This window comes from Lathyrus oleraceus, chromosome 1 (assembly GCF_024323335.1).
Source record: "Lathyrus oleraceus cultivar Zhongwan6 chromosome 1, CAAS_Psat_ZW6_1.0, whole genome shotgun sequence".
NCBI classification, from domain to species: domain Eukaryota; kingdom Viridiplantae; phylum Streptophyta; class Magnoliopsida; order Fabales; family Fabaceae; genus Lathyrus; species Lathyrus oleraceus.
The window spans coordinates 35,854,271-35,868,609 of NC_066579.1; the positions used below are offsets into that span (position 1 = coordinate 35,854,271).

Consider the following 14,339-nt stretch of genomic DNA (forward strand, 5'->3'; position numbering starts at 1 on the left):
GATGTCAAACGCCTCGCTTGAGGCACTTGTAGTCTCACTAGCAAGGCTCGATATATCTTATCTTAAGAGACTATGAGTTCCAATCAAATGTGCTATAAACCTCCCTGCTTGAGAGATTTGGAGTTTCCCCATGCAGAATCCAACATATAAATCCTTTGGCCATTTGAAAATGTGGGTTTAGTTTTTTTATTAAAATATAATTTATTTATTTGAAATTAAATTAGTAATTATTTCATTTAATTTCATATTATTATTATTATTATTATTATTATTATTATTATTATTATTATTATAATACTTTAACTATTTTCTAGTCACTTGGAAACGCCAAAATTAGTGTTATATATATATTTTTTATTATAAAAGAAATAAAGTACTAAATTAATGCCTACCTATTTTTCTTAGGAACAAATTAAATTAGTAAGAAAATGATGAGAGTTTCTTTTTTTAAATTAATGTCTGTCTTGACTATTTTTCTTAGGAACAAATTAAATTAAAGTAAAAAAAATATGATTTTCTTTTTCTAAATTAATTTCTGTTTGGGTGGGTTTATACGGTCTTGACTTTTAATTATTTTTACAAAAAAAGTGTAAGATACGTTGTCCTTTTTCCATTCACTTTCTCGTGAGTACTCACTAACTTGATACTTGATCTCACTTTCAATGTAAAAATGTAATTTGATCCCCCACTAATTTTTACTAATAATACTATCATCACTCTCAATGAGTGGATGCATAAGAATGATGATGTTAGAACAATTAAGGGTTGTGATTCCCCACATTATACTTTATTCGACAACTTTTGGAATGCTATGTACATATGTTGTGTTGGAATGGATTCGGTACCTTTGGAACTTTGGTGTAAATAATTGATAAAGAGAGACAGAGAAAAAGGTACAAAGGTACCAAAATGTAAAGGAGACACAATTTCAACCATCATAATATTGGAACCATCTTTTTCCACCACAGTACTAAAAAAAAATATTTGTTCTTTTCATAATAACATAGTTTTGAAAAAAGGTTTTTGCCAATTGTAATAGGAAAATTCAACAAAATCAAGCATAACAAAAATAATGATAATAATCAATAATATCAAATAAAATATGTAAATCATTTTTATCCATAAATATTACAAAGTGGAGTTTTCAAAATCATGTGAGGGTATAATAGTATTTTTAAAATCAAAGTGTAAGCATCTAGGTTTTTCCAATAAATCAAAATGCAAGCAGCCTAGGCTTCCATTACTTGGGTTACTTGTATTGAGTGGGAGAAACGTGTGACAGTGACTCACAGTATATTATAGGACAATAAAGTGAGAAAGTATAAATTTGTTTTCGATTTTGGATTTAGAATACAGAGAATAAAAACAAACCTAAACAAAGTGAGTATAATTAAAAATAAAACAGCACGTTTGTGAAAAAATATTAAATATTTTTTTTATAAAAGCTAAAAGTAAAATATTAAAATACTACACAAACACAACTATATTGAAACTTTAAATATAATATTTCAAATTAATTATTTATAAATGTAATAAACATAGTAATATTTTTTTAGCTATTAGTAATTGAAAAGTATATTGTGGAAATTAATATTTCTTATCACATACTAACCTATATTATTGAGTTTTTCTTAAAAAATCATTTTAGTTGAAATTTCATGAAAATTGTAACTTATAGTCTTATTTATAGTGAATAAAAATTGTTTTTCATTTTTTGTTAATAAGAAAATATTTCTTTATTTAAAAGAAGAACAGTTTTTATTACTATAAAAATGGTTCATTAAAGTTATCTCCAATTCACCGAATAAAAACGAGAAGGAAAAGAAGAAAAAGAAGAAAAAGAAGATTTGGATTTAAAAGAAACAATGGTAACTAAAGCCTTTTTTACTAACTAGCTATTTATAGTTAATTGTTGGGTGTGAAGCATTAACACTATCACCATACATTGCATGTCTTCTAACTTTTTTTATACAGAAATTCTAAAATCATTATGTTCCCACCTCACAATCCCTACTACTACCATATTCATTGTATATGTGCTTCCAACTCATAAAATTTAAAATATTCACTGTGCGTTAAGTTGTTGTAAAGCAACTGTAGTAGTACTAGATTAGACAAAAACTTTCAATTTATTCCTGACTTATCATTAGGTTAAAGCTTCATAAACCATGATATTTTGTTGATTTTTTCCATAAATAATTTAAATTTTGGATTTGTATTTTATACATATTTAATTTAAATTAATATTTTAAAAAAATTGTAAATATTTCTCTAATTTGGTATTATATATGGCTTAAGAACTATTTGGTTTGAATTTGTATTTTATAAATATTTAATTTAAATTAGTATTTAAAATAAATTGTAAATATTTCTCTAATTTTGTGTTATATATGCCTTGAAAATAATTTGGTTTGGATGTTTTATACATATTTAATTTAAATTAATATTTAAAATAAATTGGTAATATTTTTCTAATTTGGTGTTATATATGGCTTAAAAACAATTTAGTTTGGATTTGTATTTTAGACATATTTAATTTAAACTAATATTTAAAATAAATTGGAAATATTTCTCTAATTTGGTGTTATATCTGGCTTAAAAATAATTTGGTTTGAATTTGTATTTTAGACATATTTAATTTAAATTAATATTTAAAATAAAATATAAATATTTCTCTAAGTTGGTGTTATGTATGGCGTAAAAACAATTTGATTTGGACTTGTATTTTAAACATATTTAATTAGATTTAATATTTAATATTTAAAATTCAATTGAAAGTATTTCTCTAATTTAATTTTATTCATGGCTTAAAAACAATTTGGTTTGGATTTGTATTTTATACATATTTAATATAAAAATTCACAATATTTTATTTTAACTAGTATTTATTTATAATAAATTGATCATATCATTGATCTTATTTTATTATAATAAATTAGTCATTTGTTTATTTATTTACATAATAAATTTGTTCTTTTAGTGTTTTAAAACGTGTACAATGTAATTGTGGATAAGGAGGGTATAAAAAAAATTTAATGAAGAAATTGTAACTACCTTTTTATTTCAATTAAGCATGAAGGAAGGGTATGATCAAGAAAATTCTAATCACTAGTTAATTTTTAGGTTAAATTACACTTTTGATCTTATCCAACTTATAAAATCAATCCCCGCATTTATTTTTTAATAAATTTTGGTTCCACTTGCTCATTTTTCACTAAAAAAATATTGATGTATCAATTTAATTAATACGTGGCATTAATTTTGTTGTCAGGTCGTTATTAAATAAAAAACAAATAAAAAACTTTAATAATTGATAAAATCTATTGTATTATTGTTCATTGTGTTCTCACTCATTGTTCCTCGTTATGTTTATCGTTCTTGCCATATTATCATTATTCGCTGTGTTCAACGTTCTTGAGCATTATCTTATTGTTCATCTTGTTCTTCATTTTCGTTATCTTCTCCAAGCTCTTCGTTGCCCTAATTTGTGACTGGTTCTGAGTCTGTTCAAATATCAAGTTCTTCTTCTCATTCTATGAGGAGAAGGATGCAATGTTATTGTGGGTTAGAATCACCACTTGCAACTGCGTGTACATATGAGAATCCAAGTCGGAGGTTCTATGGTTGTGAATTATTAAAGGTACGTCTAAATCCCTAATTTTTAGTATTATTCGTCTTCTCAATTGAAACATTTTTGGATAATTCCTAAACTCCACCTTTTTTTTATTTTCTGTTTCTCTCAGTTACAAGGAAGGAAAGGGTGTTATTTTTTTATTGGTATGACGAGAAGATACCAGAACATTCACAGGAAGTGATTAACTGGCTTTTGAAGAAGCTTGATGAGTTGAAAAAGAAATATGGTTTAACAAAAAAGTTTGATGATGACCTGGAGAAGAAGATCAAATTTTTGATTATGTTGTTAATTCTGTCTTGGTTTTTGATCATCATGTTGATCACAAAAGCCTTTGCATGAGTGTAGTTGTAAAAGGTTGAGGTTAATGTTGTGAGGTTAATGTTGTGAGGTTAATATAGTTAGGTTTAGTTGTCAATGGTTTCACCTTTGTTTGATCATCATATATTTTTTAATTCATTGTAACTTTTTAGTATATGTTTCAACACAATAATTTCCATATCAGAGCTTGTAACTTTTTTGTCACATGTTATAACAATCTTGTAGTTTTTCACAATGTTGTAATCAAACATAATATTTCATTAATAATAGTGATGTAAATTAAGGTTACACATAAAAGTTGTAATCCATTACCATATTACACAGTAGGTTCATTATACAAAAAAAGGATTCATCACACATAAAAGTTGTAATCCATTACAATGTTATTGATCCTTGTTTCAACATGTTTGGTTCTTGTGTCGATCCTTTCTTTTGTTCTTTTCCTTGTTACTTCCTTTGGGCAAGTTTTGGTCCGCTATTGTTTTTCCTTTGCAAGTTCTCGAATTGTGCCCAAAATTCTCACATCTCTTACACTTTGCAGTTGTCAAATTCCTTGGTAATACATTGGTTGACCTCGGTTCATCATTAGCTTTATTTCTCTTCTGCTTCAATCTACCCGAAGCTCATCTCATGACAGGTGGTTTAATTGGTTCCCCTTGAGTCATTGACCAAAGTCTTGGACCATTGGAGAGGAGAATAATATGGGAATATGTTTCCATGAAGCTTGTTTTTCTATTGATAGAAACAACACACAGAGAGCATATAAGTAACATAATATTACACATAGCAACAATGCAACACTAGTTCAAGTTTAGTGTATTCTAGTGCATATCAGACACATAGCAGCAATGAAACACTAGTTCAAGTTCAGTCCAGTGCAACACAATACTAGTTCAGTGCATGGACATAGGTTTAACACAATAATTTCCATATATTACCAGTATATATTACGAGTTCATTGCATATCAGTTCAAAGCATATCAGTTAGTGCATACCAGTTCAGTGCATATCAGTTTAGTGCATACCAGTTCAATGCATATCATTTTAGTGCATACCATTCCAGTTCATACCTATAATAAGCCGAAACATACAGATCAACTTCAGCCTTGTTGTGCAAAATATAAACTATGGCGTGGACACAAGGAATGCCACTAAAAGTCCATTTACGACAAGCAATGAAATGTCATTGTAAGTTCACTTCATAAGTGTCCATACCATTTGTGACACTAAAGATCTTGAATTCATCATCTCCATTCCAAGTTGGTGCTCAACCTCCAGCTGCCCACTTCAACCTCTATATAGTTTGTTCGATCTTCGGACAAATTGTGTTTCTGAAATAACTCACAGGATTATTTTGTTTGACTATCCTAAACTTTATGTAATGCTTCTTACCTTCAAGAAAAGTAATGATGGGTATGTCTCTGTACTCTAATATAGCCATGTTAAATGCCTCGTACATGTTGTTCACTTGAAAATCACAATGATTGTCTGTGTGGAATGCAGACCTAGCCCACATGGACAGTGGAATATCCATCATGTCTTTCTACGCATCTTCATTTACATCTTTTATTTTTTGCATATCTCTTTCCCATTCCTGAACAAATGTTGCCTTGGCTATCTACCAAAGTAATTTTTTCACTTGTACAGCCGGATACCTCTTTTTCCGATTTCCATAATAATATCTAACACATAGCCCGTGTTCTACGTTTGGTCCAAGGTTAGAAATAGTTGGTACCAAACCCTATAAAAACATAAAAGAGTTCATAACAATGGATATGTAAAATTAACAAGCATAAAATGTGTAAGAATTTTATACCTTCTGTTGGTCTAAAATGAAACCATATGACATTTCCAATAAATCATTCAGATCCTATAGTAATAGATCTAAAAACCATTGCCACGAGCCTCTTGTCTCCGTTTCAACCATACATATGCATTTGGATAAATTTGATTGTTTCCATCTTTCCCTATTGTTGCCATTAACTGACTGTGATACTCACCCTTCAAGAAACATGCATCTAAACCAATTAAAGGTCTGAATGTATATGCAAATGCATCTTTGCACGGGTCAAGACATTCATATATTCTCTCAAAAATAGTTCCAATATCAAACACACCACATTTAATCATCATTGTACTATTAGGATTAGATCTCCTAAGTTCCTCAGCATATTTCCTCAAGTTAGAGTACTACTCAATCTCAACACCTTGAATTAGTTAGAATGCTCTTATTTTTTCCATATATACTTGACTAAAAGAGAGCATCACACCTCACTTCTCAAGTGGCTTTGCTATCAATCTCTTTGGCCTCATTTCAGATGTATGTCTAAGGACCGTTATAAACCTCTTAGCTAGCTACTCAGTTTTAGCCTGCCTATTCTTGGTAGTCCTATGAAAAGTATGATCATCAGTCAAGCTCACCAATTGCCATAATTGATTGGCTACCCTTTTACTAAATTTCATTTGAAAAGGGCATTCATTACCACACCTGATAACTATTCTTTTGCTATCATTTTTCTTGAAGTGCGAGCTTTTTTTTCTCTCCATTGCATATGTCTTAACATCATCTCTAACAAATTGCTTTGTAGAAAATGTCATTCCAAGCTCAAGCCTCACTACATCACCATAATCAGACATTTTAAATTTGGGATATTTATGTCCATCACATTCATCTTCACTTCGTTGTGGAGTTTCCAGTTCATCCTAGTCAAGATCATGGCCTTCCTCAAAATTAGATACTTTTGTTGGTTCTTGTGTTTGAGAGACATTGTTTGCATCATTGCCTCCTTACATGAATGTATGGATAGGTACTTTGTGTGTCCAATCCCAATCATCTTCATCTATCTCATTGAATTCACTATCATCCAAATCATCATTATCATCCTGAACAAAGTTGTAATCTTCCTCACTTTACTCACTCTTAACTTCTTCTCTCTACTCAAGTTGGACTTCTTCCGTCTCCTCAACATTGTCTTCATCCTTATCCTCAATATGGACTTCATCATCTAATTCAACATTTATTGTTTCTTGTTGAGCTTCAACAAACTCCCTTACTTCATTTTCTGTTACAAAATTAGGTTCATATACAATATGTTCAACATAGATATCATTATAATCATAACCTTTCATATCTTCCCCAAATTTTAGAACATCTTTATCATTATTAATAGTTCTAATTCCACGCTCAAGTGAAAACTTCATATCATGGTACCACATACATTTGACTCTTGCATAACACAATGACTTAATCACTCGGAATATCTCCATATATGACATCAAATCGACTTCCCATTTCCAATTCAGTTCATCTACCTCTCCATCTACATATAGCTTGCAAGGATAATAAATTAAACTCCCTCCTTGATTAGTTCTAAGTTTTACAACATTTATCTTAGCTTGCCTACACTAAAACAAAATGAACAAACAACAACAACCATATCAGAACCAATTTGAAAAGCATATAAGTACAACTAATTTTACACCTTGAACAACTATCGTATCAGTAAAATTTTCAGAACATACTACTACAACAACCTACAACTAGTTTCATACCTTGAACAACTATCATATCAGTATAGATAGAAAACAACTATAAGTTCAGTAAAATTAGTTTTGAATATACACACCTTGAACAAAATTTTGGATCTTCCTTTGTCCAAGATGAGGGTGCACCGTAAGAGACCGACATTCCATTGATGTTTGACATTAAAATTTGTTGTCGTCAACAACAACCATATCAGAATCATCAATAATAAAATGAATCAAAGCATACCTAGTGAAGTTAGGGTTCATTTTTGTCTTCTGGGTTTTGATTCAAATGCTCATATCATTGTCATTGTGCTTTCATCGTCGTATTCGCTGTGCTTGTTCGTCTTCTAGGTTATGGAACCAAATGCTTCAATTTAATTGTAACACGTGTCTTTATTAAACATTACATATATTAATAAAATAGTTTATGAATAAAGTATAATTAAAAATACATTTTATTTTATTCTATTAAGTAAAAATTACATTAATAAAAATAAATTCATTTTATTAAGTGTCATGTCATCACATGTATGCCATGTATTAAAATAAATGACCCATCACTGTTTTTGATGATAAATGGGCATAAGGGACAAAAAATGTTTAAAAAATAAATGTGGGGGACTGATTTCGTGAGTTGGACAAAACATGAGGGCCAACACTGTAATTTAGCCTAATATTTAAATATGTTAGACATAGATTATATGTCACATCATATAAATTTTATTTATCAAGTGACTCTTATTCTAAATGGACATGAGTGGACATTGTAGTCGAGAAAATTTCAATCACTATAAATATTTTAACTAGATTAGTTGTGACGGAAAGATCCTCTAAAGATAATTATGTTTCTAAAAGTATCATTATTATTATTATAAGGAGAGACTAAATTGTATGATCATAGAAATTTCAACTTATATGTAACTTTTATTTCAAATTAGAATGAATGAACAATTGCAATCAAGAAATTTCCAATGACTTGATAGTTTATAGTCGGATTACGTGTGTCTGAAAGACTCTTTTTAAATAACTATGTCTCTATAGTCTTCTTTATTTTGATAAGGATAGACTAAAATATTTGATTGGGGAAATTTCAACTCTCAAATAATTTCTATCACATGATAGTTATTAATCATATTCAGTATGATTGAAAGATTATTTCTAATAAGCAGGTTATAATTAGGTTTCTAAAATCGTTGTTATTAAGAGATACTGAAATATCTGATCCATGAAATTATTACTCTAAAATGATTTTTATTCTAGTTAGAAGTGAACGAACGATGTGCTTCAGAGAATCCCAACAACTCGATAGTTTTTAATCAAATTAGGCATGACTTGAATGATATTTCTTGATAACGGGTTTTTAATATAATGTTTATCATGATAAGGCGATACTCAAATGTCCAATCAGAGAAATTTCAGCTATCAAATTACATTTATTCCAATTAGATGTGAATGGCTTATCATAAAAATTAGATGTGAATGAGACTGAACAAATCCCAAGTGACTTTTACTCCAACTAAGAGTGAATATACGACACGGTCGAGAAAGTTCCAATTAATTTATAGTTTTTAATTGGATTAGGTGTGATTGAAATTCCATTTTTAGATAAGTGGGTTTTTAAAGTTATTGTTATTATGATAATGAGAGACTTAAACATATGATCATAGAAATTTTAAATCTCAGGTGAATTTTAGATGAATTAAGTGTGATTGTATAACCCTTTATAGATAGCTAGTGTTTTCGATTGGCTAGAAGTCCAAAAAGATCATCCTTATTCATAGTTCCAACCTAGTAAGAGGTTGTCAATCACTGAAGAACATGTAGAACAACATTCATATATACCACATAGGAGCAAAAACTAATTTCTATGATGGTGGTTCCTCTACATTTAACTATTGTTTGTGCTTTACGCTTGATAAACTGGGGTGATTCTAACTACACCTTCTATATAAATGTATCTCATAGTCACACCCATGTACATTTTCCACTCATTCTGGCAAAGTTTCACCTCACTCATACATTAACTTGAGTGTTTGAGTGCTAACTTTTTGCAGATACCCTTTTTTTATCACTATAGAACCATAACCATTGCACTGGAAGACTCACATTGTAGCGGGATATTCGTTACCTTTAGATTTATTGACTAAATCAAAAGTAAACATATAACTCGAGTCGCCACCGCACTTTTATTTATCCAAAGGAAAGGTTAAAAAGCGAACAAAAACCAAGTAAGAAGTTTTATCAAATCAAAAACTAATAAAAATGTCAGAGATCTAGGTAAGGGGGTTGGTTATGAAATGGGAAGGTTTTAAGCACCCAAAACATCCTTAGTACTCTAAGGGAGCCCTTTTTGCAAATGTGTGTTGTAGGTTGGTATTTGTGAAAATATTTGTGCAAACAAGATTGGAGGAATGAGAAGAGAATATATTATATTTACAAATTTTGTTGTTTGAATGGATGAACCCATTGCCTACCTACCATCACAAAGGTAGGATCAAAACCTCGTAGTTCGGGGTAAAAATCACAAAGACTGGTGAATTAATTTGATCAAAAGCCTTAAGGTCTTTTGTTATCAAAGGGAGAAAACTCAACCTAAACCAATAATCCACCATGTGAGGAGGGCTTCAACATACTAGTGAGGGGTTAACCCTATAATAAGTATGGAAGACTTATAGTCCAATCACTAAGGATAAGGTGAGGTTTACATCAACCACTATGATAACTCAAACCTATGACTGATGTTTATGAAAAAAAGTTTTAACAAAGTTGGCCATTGGAACCACAAAAACAACTTGAAGTGAGTTGTATTTACAAGTTAGAAGTATTTACAAAATAAGGTCAAAGTTGACTTAAGGTTCATTCATAATGAGCATTAATGAAAAGAGTTTGAAAAATCAAAGGCGTAAGGCCTAGGTTTCTAGTTTAGAAATAATGTCAAAATTTCCACAAAAAGAGTCTGGCTTGGGTTAGAGTGGAGGGAAGAAGAGCAGAGCTAGTCCTAAAGTATACAAAGATAAGAGAAGAGATAAAACCCTTGGAGTTCCTTTTCTTGAAATCATAGAGATGATTCAAGATGCTCCTTTCCTTTGGACTTAGCAAGCAACAAGCAATCAAAACAAATATACATTCAAGCTCCTAGGATCTCCATTTGGCTTGTCTCTCTTGACTTGGCTACTCATGACAATGGTCCTTCTTACTATCTCAAGATGGAATCCCTATCACACAAGAACAAACATCAAAAAGTTCACAACACAATAAGTGGAATGGATAAAGAATGCGTTTAGATTGGGAAGTCCTTTGAAGTCAACTTTGATTTAGCATTCTAAAGGCATGAGGCCTAGTTGCTCTTCGACAAGTTTAGCATTCTAAAGGCATGAGGCCTAGTTGCTTTTGAACTCCTTTAAGCATAGGTAAGATCCTAATTCTAAGTCCTTTCTCCTTTTTGCATTGGGTTCACACAAATAAAGACAAAACAAACACAAAGCAACAATATAGTTATATACAATAATGAGCTCAAAGGAGCAAAAGGAAACTGACATAAACATAAAATATGAGCTCAAGTGAGCAAAGTAAAAAGAAATATGAATAAATGAGAAAGAAATAAAGTGCATTAAAGTAAATTGCAAGAAATTAAATGCTCAAATTAAAGTTAGTAATTAGTGGTTATGTTAGTGTGTCATAAGACAATTTAGCGCAATGTTAAGCAATCGTAAGTGGACTAATGTAGTAGTCACACCTATCTGAGGCCGGTCAATAAAACTATAGGCAAATAAACACAAGTTAGAGATCATGACTAGTAAGCCAAGCTCCTAAAACTTGTCATGCCAAAATAAAAGAGGAAGGCCTTGTATGGACTTTAGGCTTTTTGCTTGACCAAGAAGCAACCTATCTTGGACACAAAGCAACTCACTTGATCATGGATCAAGTTGAGTTTGATTTGGATCAAAGAAGGTTAAACCTCTCATATGTCAAGACCAACCATAAGACATTAACTCATTGTCCAAAATGAAAAGAAGTGAGATGAAGATGAAATGAAATGGAAAGGTAATTCAAATGTCAAAAACAATTGGTCAAAAGTGAATCAAATCATCATCAACCAATGTTAAACAGAAGACAAATGAAGATTAGAAGTCAAAAAGTCAAACATATTTTTTTGGTATTTTTGGAATTAAAATAAATGCAAAATAAAATGGACAAAATATAGTCAGACTTCAAATTCAATTCAGATCAACTTAAACAAGTCCAATTAAATTCTCATAGGTCTAACATGGTCAAACAAGGTTTGACAAAATATCTCAACAATTTTTGAAATCAGAAACTACTTTAAATCAATTAAAAACAATGAAAAAATAACGCAAATGAATTAAAATCTCAAATAAATCTCAAATCAATTAAAAAATTGATGAGACTATTTTTCATTGACTTATCATCATGGAAAAGTGCACAAGGCCTGGCATTTGCTTGCATGTGAAGTTTCAATGTGAATTGCATAATTGATCATAAACATTAAGCCCTTCGAAAATCACACATGGAAAATCTAAACATGGTCATGTGATTAATGGTTGGAAAGCTCTTGATATAAGGAACAAAAGCTATGTTGGGAAAAAATCCATTTGGAGTTTGGAAATTTATGAAAACTGGCTTTGAAGTTTGAGGTACAAAACATGTCTAGGTTCCCTTTGAATTTTTTTTCCAAAAGTGATCAACTTCAAGCCCTTCTGTTTTAATGATGCAAGCCTCAAATGGAAAATCCTCCAAAGGCTCATAGTCGCGGATACACCATGGTCCTTGGTCAAGCGCGGAACATGATAAATTAAAATAAGTCAACAAAAGCAAAGGCCATGATTAGAATGTTTGAGAGAGATCCAAGGGATCTGAAGCATCCACGTGGGGATGGTGGTGGAAACCACCATCTTCTCCGACCAGAGAACAAACTCCGGCCACCACGCGCAGGTTTTTGAAACTTAATGAAAATAAACAAGTAGGTTATCAAAATGAAGCTGGGTGATGTACATCACCCTTGTAACCTTGGATCTTCCTCAATGTTTCTATTTAATGAGAAATCAGAGCTTGAAGATCAAGGTGCACAAACTAAAATGTCTCAATTCAAGAAATTAAGACCACCATTAGTCTGCCTCTTGCTCGAGGACTTCAGAAAATAGTTCAAACTCAAGCAATTCACATTGTTTTTCAAGATCCAGATCAAACAAGTTTAGTGATATACCTCTAAAATGCAGCTTTGAACAGCACGATTTGCTCAAGTTCTTGATCCAATTTTGATCTGGAGATGTGATAATGATGCAAGGCTAAGGAATTAAGACTTGAAAATTAACTAATGATGTTGAAATTCAAGCTTGAATTTGAAAAATGAAAATTGAAATTCCTTTGAGTGTGGTTGGGTTTTCACTTCAGCAGCGTTTCAAATCACCTTGAGGTTTTTTTGAATGAGCAAGCACATGTATTTATAGCTGAGCTTGATGCAAGGAGATGTAATGCCCGTGTGCATGAATTTTGGATCCTCCATGAATGGGCCTATACAGGCACATGTGAGGCCTAAAATTGAATGGACATGCATGTTGAGATCATTTTGGAGTGAATTAGACGTGCACAAGGCCTGGCATTTGCTTGCATATGAAGTTCCAATGTGAATTGCATAATTGATCATAAACATTAAGCCCTTCGAAAATCACACATGGAAAATCCAAACATGGACGTGTGAATAATGGTTGGAAAGCTCTTGACATAAGGAACAGAAGCCATGTTGGGGAAAAATCCATTTGGAGATTGGAAATTTATGAAAACTGGCTTTGAAGTTTGAGGTACAAAACATGTCTAGGTTCCCTTTGAATTTTTTTGCCAAAAGTGATCAACTTTAAGCCCTTCTGTTTTAATGATGCAAGCCTCAAATAGAAAAACCTCCAACATCATAGTTGTAGATATTTTCAAGATGATCAATTTGGACTTACATTTTGCATCATTTAGATTTTTAATGAGAAAGTTATGGACACTTGAAGTTGGACATTTTTCAAATTCAATGGTTTTGGTCCAAAGTGACCTATAATGTTTTGTATTATCACATGTATTTATTTTAGGATTATGAAATTTTATACAAAATAACATTTGAATTAGACATCTTAAGCTTTCCAATGCAATTGGTCTCGCCTCAAAATAATAAAAAATAAGGAAGTTAGGTCCTTGGGAAGTTGACCTAAAATTAGGGTTTCAGTCAAAATGACCTATAATGTTTTGAAATTAATGATGACCTTCCAAGTTTCAAATTGATTTTTGATGAACATGAAAGTTGTGCATATGGAGCTTAACAACATTTTTCCTTTTGGGGTCATCTTCATTTGACAAACACATCAAACGTTATGTCTCAATGATCCTCAGTTTAGTAAGATGACTTGACTGGTCAACTTCTTAAGGCCAAACTTCAAATATTGATGAATGAATGATTGAGGATACTCACATAGGCTCATATACGCATAAATTAATGAATGAAAGAACTTACCTTGATTGAATTTGATCATAGGTTGAGGTTGCTTCATGAGCAAGGCATAGTCAATGCATAGTTGAATTAGGGTTTCCTTGGGAAACAATCCTCAAGCCCTTTGGGTTATCTTGATCAAATTGGAAAATTGAGATACTTGGGAGACATATATGATTATTAGAAACTTTGTGGACCATTGTCATGCTTGTTCTCATCTTCATCTAGCCACTTCATTGAGCTTAGGAGCCTCCTAGGAGCCTTGGATCACATGATTACTTGAGCTTCAAAACAAAAAGAGTTAGTGACATATTTTTGTGCTTTTGGTTAGTAAACAAAATAAGAAAAGCAATAATATACAATACAAGCATG

General features: G+C 31.1%; 1 protein-coding gene and 1 long non-coding RNA gene across 5 annotated transcripts; one reads left to right on the plus strand and one right to left on the minus strand.

Annotated features, from left to right (window-relative positions):
• The first annotated feature begins 3,345 nt into the window (after window positions 1–3,345).
• On the plus strand, window positions 3,346–4,132 carry LOC127086707 (uncharacterized). The gene is made up of 2 exons (XR_007789592.1): window positions 3,346–3,640; window positions 3,744–4,132. It is a non-coding gene; the product is annotated as an uncharacterized LOC127086707 (long non-coding RNA).
• Window positions 4,133–4,187: 55 nt separating this feature from the next.
• On the minus strand, window positions 4,188–7,843 carry LOC127086533 (uncharacterized). Of its 4 annotated transcripts, none has more exons than XR_007789524.1 (4): window positions 7,579–7,843; window positions 5,769–7,014; window positions 5,168–5,693; window positions 4,188–4,684 (listed from the first exon to the last, which is right to left on the minus strand). XR_007789524.1 is itself a non-coding variant. In XM_051027333.1 (2 exons), exons 1-2 carry the CDS (start codon window positions 7,696–7,698, stop codon window positions 6,887–6,889), a joined length of 591 nt encoding a protein of 196 aa, XP_050883290.1. In that variant the 5' UTR covers window positions 7,699–7,843; the 3' UTR covers window positions 5,168–6,886. The 4 variants fall into 4 exon arrangements, 1 of the variants encoding a protein (XP_050883290.1); XR_007789538.1 differs by having other exon boundaries at window positions 5,769–7,352; XR_007789546.1 differs by lacking the exon at window positions 7,579–7,843 and having other exon boundaries at window positions 5,168–5,283; window positions 5,345–5,693; window positions 5,769–7,563.
• Between the last annotated feature and the right edge of the window lie 6,496 nt (window positions 7,844–14,339).